Source organism: Podarcis muralis, chromosome 11 (genome assembly GCF_964188315.1).
Source record: "Podarcis muralis chromosome 11, rPodMur119.hap1.1, whole genome shotgun sequence".
NCBI classification, from domain to species: Eukaryota; Metazoa; Chordata; class Lepidosauria; order Squamata; family Lacertidae; genus Podarcis; species Podarcis muralis.
Window position 1 is genome coordinate 66,838,928 of NC_135665.1, and position 10,958 is coordinate 66,849,885.

A 10,958-nucleotide genomic window follows, 5' to 3' on the forward strand; every position below is an offset into this window, starting at 1 on the left:
TGAGTTCTGCCCTGCAGAGCAGGAAAACAAGCTTGCTTCATCTTCCTTTTGACCACCTTTAGAGATTTGAAGATGGCTCTCATATCTCCTCTCAGTCTCCTCTTTTCCAAGCTAAACATACCCAGCTCCTTCAACTGTTCCTCATAAGGCTTGGTTCCCAGACCCTCTGCACACGTTCCAGCTTGTCAACATCCTCCTTAAATTCTGGTGGCCAGAACTGGACACTGTATTCCAGGTGTGGCCTGACCAAGGCAGAGGAGAGAGGGACTATGACTTCCCTTGATCTGGACACTAGACTTCTGTTGAGGCAGCCTAGAGTAGCATTTGCTTTTTCTGCTGCTGCATCACACTGTTGGCTCATGTTAAGCTTGTGGTCCTAAGACCCCTGGATCTTTTTCACATGTCCTACTAATAAGCCAGATGTTCCTCATCTTATATGTGTGCATCTGGTTCTTCCTGCTTAAGTGCAGAACTTTACATTTGTCCCTATTGAAATTCATTTTGTTAGCCTGTGCCAAATTCTCCAAGCTGTTGTGCTCATTTTGAATCTTGCTTCTGTCTTCTGTGGCACTGGCCACCCCTCCGTTTGGTGCCATCTGCAAATTGGATGAGCATCCCCTCAATCCCTTCATCTAAGTCATTTATAGATGTTGGAGGACAAGGGGCCCAGGACAGAACCCTGTGACACCCCCACCCGTCACTTTTTTCCAGGATGACGAAGATCCATTAAAGAGTCCTCTTTGGGCTCCAGCCAGCTACAAATCCACCTAACGTTTACCTCCTTCAGCCCACATTTTACCAGTTTCCTTGCAAGAATATCATGGGGGACTTTGTTGAAAGCCTTAGTGCTTTTTTTTATATATATACTCGCCATGAAGTTGTTACAGGAAGTGTCAGGCTTTTAACATTTCAAAAAAGATGCCGGTACTGTGTACCCTTGAGCACCTCTCCATCCATCCCCCCAAGCAAGTCAAGATCCGCTCCGTCCCCCGTGTTCCTAGACGGCGCCCCCAGTTTGCCATGGGGGCGGGAGGGGGCGTGCGCTCTCCCCACGGCAAGAGTTCGGCAGCTGCAACTCCCAGCCCCCCACGCCGAGGGCCCTTCGCCCTCCCCGCCCCGCAGCTGGTGGGCACTGGTGTTCCCCTGGGCTCTGCCGCCGCGTGGCTCCCCTGCCTGCCCCCCACTCGACTCCAGTTGCCCCGCCCCGCCCGGAGCAACGGACGGGGCGCCCGCCAGCCGCGCCCGGGAACGGCACTGGGGGTCCCCCTCGTCCCGGATCGGAAGGCGCCCGGGAGCCCCTGAGCTGCCCCCGCGACGCCGCCGCCGCCGCGCCCCCCGGGCCCGAGGAGCAGGAGGAGGAGCCGCCGCCGCCCTGCCTCCGCGCCCGCCCCCGGCGCCGGCCGGGATGTGATGTCAGGCGGGCGGAAGCGGCGGGGCGGAGGCCCGGCGGGGGGCCGAGGGAGCGGCGGGGGCGGAAGCAGCGCGTCTTCCTGGGCGCCGGGACCGGCTGGGCTCGCATCGCGGCGGCGGCGACGCCCCCCGTCGGGGCTCGGTGCGCGGCCATGACCCTGGCCGTCTTCTTCGGCTGCGCCTTCATCGCCTTCGGGCCGGCGCTGGCGCTCTTCCTGCTGACGGTGGTGGCCGAGCCGCTGCGCATCATCATCCTCATCGCAGGGTCAGTGCCGGGGGGGGGGGAGGAGGACCGGGAAGACCCCTCCCCGCGGGGGCCCGGCCTCTCTCTGGGGAGGGCTCCGGCGGAGGAAGAGGGTGCCCTGGGTGCGGCCCGGCCCGGTGTCATCCCGGGGGGGGGGGTGACATCGGCGCGCCGCCCCCCGGGACTCCCCCCACCCCCGAGGGCGGCTAGCCCCGCCCCCGGTGCCCAGTATGTGCTGGAGCAGCTAGCTGCGCCTCGGGCTGCCGGTGGGCTTGGGGGGCGGGGGGCGATGCCTGGGCCCTGGGGCTCCTGGGCCAGCCCGGGGGGCGCCTGGCTGGGGGGCGCCGGTGACCTTGGCCCTCCTCTCCTCCGGCTGCAGGGCCTTCTTCTGGCTGGCCTCGCTGCTCTTCTCCTCGCTGGTCTGGTTCATCGCGGCCAAGGCCAGCGACCCGTCCAACGAGGCGCTCCAGAGGGGCCTCCTCATCTTCGGCGTCATCTTCTCGGTGCTGCTGCAGGAGGCCTTCCGCTTCCTCTACTACAAGCTGCTCAGGTAGGGGCGCTGGGGGGCACAGCCTTGGGCCAGGAAAGGTCCCTTTGAAGCCGAGTCCTGCGCTGCCAAGGGGACCCTCCCTCCCAGCAACCCAGCGACAAACCCTGGGGGGGGGGGGGAGAAGCAGTGGTGGAAGCTGCAGGTGGCAAGCGAGGCCCCCCGGGAGTCACCTCCCAACCAGCCTGATGCCAGTCCTGGGCAAAATGATGCTGCCCATGACCCCTTACGCCACGTGGATACCACAGATTGTCCAGGTGCCCATTTTTGACCCCCAGAAAAGAAGGCCTGGCAGCACCGGGCGAAGCCTCTGCCTGAATGCCTGGACTGCTGTGGCTGCTGCCGGTCAGGGCAGGCAGTGCAGGGCCGGGTGGGTGGAAGGAGGGACGTGGGGGCACCGGGCAGCTCCCCCTCTTCCTGTCCGTGGTGGGTTGAGCAGCCACAGACAAGGGGGGCTGGTTAGGGGTTCATCCTGGAGGGAGGCTGGGGGGGCAGGGCTCTCCCCTGCCTCTTCATACTTCCTGGGACCTGTGGCAATGTTATAGATGTCAGTAATCTGAAGGAAACAAAGCTGCATGAAGCAATGTAGCGCCATGAGAAAATACAGATTAAACTGGTATATGAAGAGGCTTCTCAGAGCAGATTCTTAGGCTGAATATTGGGCCTCCCTGAGCCTCTCTGCTTGTGCATTGGAACCTCTTCCCTTCCCCGGTCATTTTGGACTGATGCTGAGGGATTCCCACCCAGGCCTGAGGGTCCCGATCCCACAGCCTCCAGCTGGGCAAGAGCATGGGAAGCCAAACCGGGAGGCAGCAAGACTGTTCTTTGCACTCCTCTTGCGCTGAGGAGGAGCTGCAGTGGAAGTCTGCACCTTGGACCCTTCCTGCTTCTTCGGCCGTCTTCACTCGGATCTCTTTGGGCTCCGACACATCTCAGCATGCGAAAGGCTGCCTTTCCCCCATAGTCTTGCCTTCCAAGGTTGCCGTCAGCGCAGTGATCCTTCCTGTTTCCAGCACTAACTTGTTGCACCCTCCCCCGACCCCCATGAGGACTGTGGGGTGGAGGAGACTCCAGGGCAAAGTGAGATCCCTGGGGCAGAGACGGTGTGGGTTGCCCCACAGTCCACCACAGGGGCTTGGCAGACGCAGCAATGGCTGCTGCGGGGGCAGAGGAGATACTGGTCTGCCTGTAGCAAGGGGTCTTTCCTGGGCCTTTGGTCCCATTGAGGCCAGTGTGCCTGTCTTGTCTGCAGGACACACCCCCCCATCCACCTCTGGAGCTCAGAGATTCCCCTCGAAGACTAATCCTGATGAGCGCCACCCGTGAGGAGCCCCATCGGGAGAGATGGTGGGCTGCCCCATGACTGCGAAGGCCAGCAGGGGGGCTTGCCTTGCCTGGACTCCAATCATCAGCTTGGCTGGGGGTTTCTTCTGTGCAGACTTTATTCTCCTGAAATCAAGTTGAAAATAGAGGCAGAAAGGAAGGGTGCCCCTCTCATGGCACCAAGACTGCAGGCTCTAGTTGTGATTCCTGCCTTGTGGAGGGGGTCCCTTGGGGGTCCCTTCCAACTCTGCAGTTCTCGGGTTCTAAGACAGGCCAAAGTGCTTAAGGTGAGAGATGCTGGAGATTTCCAGTACAAAACTCAGGATTCCTTCTCTCCCCTGACCAGGAAGGCGATTGAGGGGCTGTTGGCCCTGAGTGAAGATGGCTGCTCTCCCATCTCCATCCAGCAGATGGCGTACGGTGCGTTTCTAGAGGGCAGGGAAGAGAAATGGGCAAAAGGCAGGCGCTCTCAGCCCAGGGAGGGAGGGAGGAAGAAAGGAGGCCCGAAGGCGGGGGGGGGGGGGTCCCGACTTCTATATCCATGGGAGGGGCTGCTTGAGCGCACCCCCCCCCGGTCCAGACAATCTGGGGCTGAGCCATCTCCCTTCTGGGAGGGAAAAGAGCAGTCCAGGAAGGGGTGGAGAAGATGGGGGAGGCTCTGGGAGCATTCCTGGTGAAATGTCTGGGTCTGAGGAGGGGGTGGGGGGTGGGGTCCCACGGTCTGACTCTGCGCACAACGGCTTCTTCCCCGCAGTGGCCGGCCTGGGCTTTGGCCTCATGAGTGGGGCCTTCTCCATGATCAACCTGCTGGCGGACTCTCTGGGGCCCGGCACGGTGGGCATCCACGGGGACTCCCAGCTCTACTTCCTGACGTCAGGTAAGGGTCTCCAGAGACTCCCCCCCCCCTTGACCCCTCTGGCCTGCCTCCTCCCTGCCTAACGGATGCTCTCTCCCGCCTCAGCCTTCATGACGCTGGTGCTGGTCCTTCTGCACACCTTCTGGGGGATCATCTTCTTCCACGGTTGTGAGACCAAGCAGTGGTGGGAAGTGGGAGCTGTGGTGCTCACCCACCTGATCGTCTCTGGCCTGGTGAGTAGCTGGAGGGCAGAGAGGGGCGCACTTCTCATGCTGCTGCTGGCCAAAAACAGGGTTCGTTCATTTATTTATTTGCTATAAAGGTGCAGCATAAAACAAACAGTATATTGCATAATAAACAAATCGGGGCAATATTTATTCTTTTATTATAAAGGAAGGATAAAAGAATAAATGGAATATAAAAGAATGGCATCAATGAAGTCAAGCTACCAAAAACAAATCCTGGGTGATAAAGGGCAGAGAAGGGAGCAGCTGCCATGGGGGGGGGGGGCAGGGGCTTGGGGCTGAGTGGTGTAGTCTTGACACTGCGCCTGCTCTGTGCCGAGCTCCCTGCCGCCCCCCCCCCCCGCTGCCAGTGACTGGCAGTGATGTGGGGCTGGGAAGGGGAGAGGGAAAGCACTGCCACCCCCTCCAGCCACCCCACGGGCTGCTATGGGGTGTCTCTTCCACACTCTCCATTCCAACTCCCTTAAGAAGTAAGAAAATGCATTAATCTAAAACATAAAGGAATAAGTGAAATAATACTGACTTGGGTCTTCCAAATTCCCAACTGTTCTTAACTTGCTAGTATTTGGTATTTTAATAGTTGCTTTTTAAAAAAAATGAATCTCCAGAGAAATTGCATTGAATTTGCTGTTATTTAGCTACATTTAATTGCCAGCATAAAACAGTCTGTATCTGCCTCTCAAATAGAAAATTCAGCACTGCAAAGTCATGTCCCAGGTAAAAAGAAGAAGAGCCCCCAAAGTTTTTGTAGTCTTTATGCAAAAGTTAGAAGAACTTCTGGTATAACATTAGTATTACCAGACAGGAGAAGCAAGTTTTACAGGGGAGGGAGGCGTGTGATGGAGAAGTCTAATTGGAGCTTTGAGTGGAATCTGTAAAGCTGCTCCATGGAGGGAATCAGTCCATGTCCACAGAAAAGGAAATGCTTCGGGGGGAAATGGGAATGGCATGAAAGGATGGGGAAGACCATGCTAGTCACTTCATGTTCAGAGGTCAAAGGAGCAGGCAGAGAAGTCTGGTGCATTGGAGAGTGGGAAAGCCAGCTGAGGAGAAGCAGCTCTCCAAAAGCTCCCTGAGGAATAGATCCTTGAAAGTCCCCAAAAAAAGGACAAACAGAGCCATTTTTACCTTGTACCCAAATGCTTCTCATGCGGGGGCCAGTTGAAAATCCCCTGGGAGGGAGTTGCGTCAAGGGGGCACCACCACCGAGAAGGCCCTGCTTCTTGCCCCTGGGCTGCCGCCGCAAGTCAGGCCAGCCCCGCAGGAGCCCCACAGAAGGAGCTCTTGTCCCAAGCCCTGGGGTCCCAAGGTGCTCCGGGCTCTGGGTGCAACCAGCCAGGCCCAGTTGCCCACTGGGAGCCAGTGCATGCTTAGGGATCGAGGTGGATGGTGATACATCTCACACCCCCCATGATGCTCCTCTAGGATCTGGGCTTCCCACGCTCTCAGAGAGGTGCCCCTTTCCACACTCCGGCGTCCGCCATGGTGCATTCATGGAGAAACCCATTCAGGAAGCAGCAGCCAGCTCCCAACTGTGCTGGGGGGGGGGGGGAGAGAACGGGCTGGCCCCAGACTTGGCCCCCCCCGTTCTGCTCTCCCACCCTTCCCTGCCTCTCCTGTCCCATCTGCCGAAGACCCAGCATAGGCGCTCCTGGGCACCTTCTGCCCTCACCTGTGCCGAGAGAGCTCTGAGGCGGCTTCCTGAACCCAGCACTTTGGTCATGGGGAGCTCAGGCGCTGTATTGGAGAGGTGTGTGTGTTGACACCCCCCCCCTTGATCTAGGCCAGCACACCTGAAGCAAGGTGAATGGAGTGTCTGGGTCACCATGAAAGGGGGCCGTGATGGTCCTCTGAGGGGCCTCCCCCCCCCCCACTGCTGGCAGCCAAAGGGTGAGGCAGGTCTGAGATACTTCTTCCATTCAGTTGTCAGGCCAGCAGAAATCTGAACAGGCCAATTCTTAGATGACGGGTAGCAGCAAGTTCTCAAGGACATGCTAAAAATCCTCAAAAGACAAGAAAAGCAGCAGCACATTTGAGAACTATCCTGCAAAGGAGAGAATGGAGAAGTTTCATTCAGAATGAAACTCAATTCCTCCCCTTCTTCACCTTACATTTAGCAAAAAGAGATTCAAAATCCTAGGTTAGAATCAGAGTTGTTGCTGAAAGGGGACCCCAAAGGTCATCTAGCCCAGCCCCCTGCAGTGCAGGAACCAGAGCTAAAGAATCCCTCACAGATGACCACCCAATCTCTGCTGAAAACCTTCCAAGGCAGGAGATTCCACCACCACCCAAGGGAGCCTTTTGACTACAGTCATAGCTCATACTATGTTTGCTTCATGATACGTTTTTTCAGGTTGCATCCCGTAGCGACCCGGAAGTACTGGCAAGGGTTACTTCCAGGTTTTGCCGCTCACACATGCGCAGACGCAGCGAATTGCAACCTGCGTGTGTGCAGACGTGCTGCTGTGGGTTGCGTTCTATTCATGTTGCGAACGGGCCTCCGGAACGGATCCTGTTCGCAACCAGAGGTACCACTGTACATCTGTTGATGCAGCCTTGAATAGCATTAATCCTTTTTGCTGCTGCATCACACGGTGGACTCATGTTAAGACCCCTGGATCCTTTTCACATGTTTTGCTGGCAAGCCAGGTGTCCCTCATTGTGTCCATTTGTGCACTTGGTTCTTCCCGTCTAATTGCAAAACCTGACATTTGTCCCTATGGAAATGCCTTTTGTTAGTTCTTCCTCCAGAAGCATTCACTTCCCCTCCCTGTTTGTCTGCTGCAATGTGATGTTGTCTCCCTTCCTGCAGACGTTCTGGAACCCGATCTACCTGGGGAGCCTCCTCCCTGCCTACCTGCTCATGGCAGGTGCTGCCGTCTGGGCCTTCCACGTCTCTGGCGGCTCCAAAGAGAACCTGCGCCACTTCCTCCTGTGTAAGTATGGCCAGCCACACCCATCGTCACCCTGGCTCCAAGCAGCAACCCACCCAGAGGCCTTTGGCTCTCCCTGGAGGTGGCCCCTCCATCTCCTGGGGCTTGAGGTCCCAGGCTCTTTGCCTCTGACCCCCCCCTGTCTGTTTCCACAGGCCTGCGGAGTGGGACAGCGCCACCGCCCGGATCCTGAGACCCCGCTGGGCTCCCCCGCCCTGTCCTTTGGAGCCATTTGCTGAGGCAAGGAGGACGCAGCTGCTGTGCCTTTGGGAGTGCTTCTGGGCCCGAGGAGGGGGCCGCTGGACTTGCCCCCGAAGCCCCTCTTGGGGCGAGTTGCCGTAGAAGGTCTGGGCACAAGGGGCGCTGCAGCAGAGCTCCTGGACCCTGTGAATCTGCAGCAAAAGCCCCCTCCCTCCAGAGAGGGGTTTCTGGCCAGCTGGTGTTGTTTAAATAGGGGGTGGGCTTTGGGGGTGCTGGGCGAATGACAGGTGCCGGCATAGGGTGTTGGGGGGGTGAGCATCTGTCTCTGTGGGGTGGGGGTGCAGAGGGAGAGCCAGCTGTGTGGTCTGCTTAGAGAAGAGAGGGGATCGGGGTGGGGGTTACTGGGGAAGGGGGAGTGCCCCACATGGCCTCTTTCTTTCATGGGGGGCACATCTCTGCACATTTGTACTAATAAAAAGGCTGGATGAGGCCCACAGTGTGCGTACCTGTCTGGGCAGTGGTGGGGTTGATGGTGCTACACTGAGGGAGGGGGGCTTCAGAGAGGGGGCTGCATCTTCTGAGAAATAGGGCTGGGTTGGCTGCTGGTTGCTTCAGGGGCTCCTCCTGTTCAGATTGTGTTTCTGGGGGCGGCAAGATGTCCTTTGGTGTCCTTCCAGTCTGATGAGAAACGGTTGAGGGGGCTGGTTTTGTTTAGCCTGGAAAAGAGGAGACTGAGAGGAGATAGGAGAGCCATCCTCAAATATCCCAAAAGGGAGCAAGCTTGTTTTCTCCTGCTCTGGAGGGTAAGCTTCAAACCAATGGCTTCAAGTTACAAGAAAGGAGATTCCAGCTAAACCTCAGGAGGAACTTTCTGGTGTCTCCCTCTGCAGCAGTGTTTCCCAACCTTTGGCCTCCAGCTATTTTGGACTACAACTCCCATCTTCCATGGCCACTGGTCTTGCTAGCTAGGGATGATGGGAGTTGTAGTCCAAAAGCAGCTTGAGACCCAAAGTTGGGAAACGCTGCTCTGGAGGATGTGGATTCCCCTTCCTTGGGGGTTTTTAAGCACAGCTTGGATGGGCACCTGCCATGGATGCTTTAGTTGAAATTCCTTCATTGCAGAGGGTTGGGCTAGATGCCTCTCAGGGTCCCTTCCAACTCTACAGTTCTATTAAATGAATAAATACTTTTGGGTAATTGGACCTCAGTTAATCCAGGGTTTTCAACACTAGTACTAATTGGGCCCTAAAATGCCTCCTGTTTCGTTGTATACTCTGGGACAATTTTTCAATGTGAAGAGCACCCAAATATAGAAAGAAACACAGTGTCTTTGATAAACTATACAGGTAAGGCCACGTGAACCTCCTCCTCCAACCGTCCTCAAACCTTTCCTTTATGGAAAAAGTTAATATAGCTCCAAATAACTGCCATGAAGATGCATCCTGAGAGCATTAAGCCTGAGCTCTTTGACTGCCTCTCCCTTTGCTGGGACCTGGGGCTTATCCTGCTTCTGACATCATGGTTTGTTTGAGTTTTATACCACCCTTCACTGACGCCCTAAGGATACACCTGCATTCAACCTCAGCCATATCCACAGAAACCCCCGTGGCCAGTCAACCTCTGCAACTAGCTTCCCATCAGCCTGACACTCCAGCAATGTCAGCCATTAAAGAAAACAGAAATAAATAGAAGAAAAGAGGGGCACTGCTAGTGAAGGGGTCTTCACCTGATCCATCTCTGTCCTGCTGATCGTTATCCATTCTTGCTTCAACTTGGGAATCAGGAAGTCTGGCCTTTAAATCCATGCCCAGAACAGGACTGTGGTGCCTTCACATCAAGCCAGTGTGAAGAGAGCAATCCTGGTGGTGCCAGGCTGAGTCCAGTGCCAGGAGGGCCCTTGCCAGCCCCTGCCAGCTGGTGCGAAGGGAGGCTGATCCTGCTTGGCTGACTCCTTGTTTCTCCTTCCCATGTCAAGTGGTGAGAAGGACAAAACAGTAACCTAAGTGGAGCCTGGCTGCTGGATCAGGCCAAGGGCCAGAGTGTTCTGCATCCTGTTCTCACATTATGGGAAACCTGCAAGCAGAACAGGCAGAAAGCCGAAAAGTCCTGCTTGCAGCTGCCTTTCAGCCACCACACCAGGAACCTCAGCCGAGGGATCTTGACAGGTGGCAAGGACATCTCACCTGTCAATCAGGTGACAGCATGAGGTCATGTGATTCACAGTCAGCCAGCTTCACCCACCTGCCAGCTTTAGCAAAGGCTGGTCTTGACAAGGAGCCAAAAATGTCCCCTGGCCCTGCTTTACAGAACTGGCCTGATGGGCCCCTCCCCCCTTCCTGCGGCTCAGCCTCAGGGCCATGCCAGCAGGCGGCTACCCCCTAGGCTACAGGGACGTCTCTTGCCACAGGCCCTCCCTCCCCCCTGCTAGAAAGGTGCCCACCACCCACTGCCATTGGGCCTGGCACTGCAGCCGAGTCCAGAAGCCACTGGGTCTTTGAGCTCCACACTTTCTCCAGAGACAGTGGCTCTCCGGGGCTCAGGCCGGGACTCTTTCCCAACTCTGCCTTGAAATGCTGGGGGTTCACCTGGAGAACTACTACCTGCAAAGCAGGTGCTCTACCACTGAGCTACAGCCCTTCTCCCACCCCAGCTGGTTTATTGGCCATGGCAATTCAGTCACCAAACTTGTCTCTTGGGCTTCTGATTTCTCTTGAACGACTGACATGGCAGCGCCAGTCTGGCAAAGTAGTCTTGATCCATTCCCCCATGGCATCCTGACATTTCCCTTCCTGTATAGTCCTAGAATTGAGGAGTTGGAAGGACCCAAAGAGTCATCTAGTCCAACCCTCTGCAACCCGCAGTTTCCAGGGAGGCCTCCTTTCTTGTATGTGCACAGCATGGTTGAGGTGTGCTGTGCTGCCCAAGGCCCTTTTGCCCATCCCTGCCTTGTGTCTTCATGCCCGGATCCAGGGCCACACTTCATTTCCCAGCCGAAGGACACCCCACAGCTAAGTGGGCATCAGAAGCAGCAGGGCTTGAGCCTCTGGGGGCAGAAGCAGGCCAGGCTGGCTCTGAGGCCTCCCTTCCCCTCTCCCTGAAGCCCTGCTCTTTCAGGCGGGGTGGGGAGGGGGCTCCCCAGGAAGAGGGTGGGCTGTCCTTCACATCAGGGATGCTTGAGCTTTGGTTCCTGCACTGCAGG

The 10,958-nt window shown here is 56.9% G+C and overlaps 1 protein-coding gene across 1 annotated transcript; it reads left to right on the top strand.

Moving 5' to 3' along the window:
* Nucleotides 1–1,511: 1,511 nt before the first annotated feature.
* LOC114606481 (gamma-secretase subunit Aph-1b-like) lies at nucleotides 1,512–8,947 on the top strand. The gene is made up of 7 exons (XM_028748805.2): nucleotides 1,512–1,675; nucleotides 2,034–2,204; nucleotides 3,871–3,944; nucleotides 4,279–4,401; nucleotides 4,486–4,613; nucleotides 7,438–7,561; nucleotides 7,714–8,947. The coding sequence occupies exons 1-7, from the start codon at nucleotides 1,563–1,565 to the stop codon at nucleotides 7,749–7,751; spliced, it is 771 nt and encodes a 256-aa protein (XP_028604638.2). The 5' UTR covers nucleotides 1,512–1,562; the 3' UTR covers nucleotides 7,752–8,947.
* The last annotated feature ends 2,011 nt before the right edge of the window (nucleotides 8,948–10,958 follow it).

Bases quoted from the DNA above. Each gene is read 5' to 3' on its own strand.
- LOC114606481 (XM_028748805.2), top strand. From the start codon at position 1,563: ATGACCCTGGCCGTCTTCTTCGGCTGCGCCTTCATCGCCTTCGGGCCG. The intron at 3,945-4,278 runs GTGCGTTTCTAG...TCTTCCCCGCAG, and splicing joins CATCCAGCAGATGGCGTACG to TGGCCGGCCTGGGCTTTGGC. The intron at 4,614-7,437 runs GTGAGTAGCTGG...CCCTTCCTGCAG, and splicing joins ACCTGATCGTCTCTGGCCTG to ACGTTCTGGAACCCGATCTA.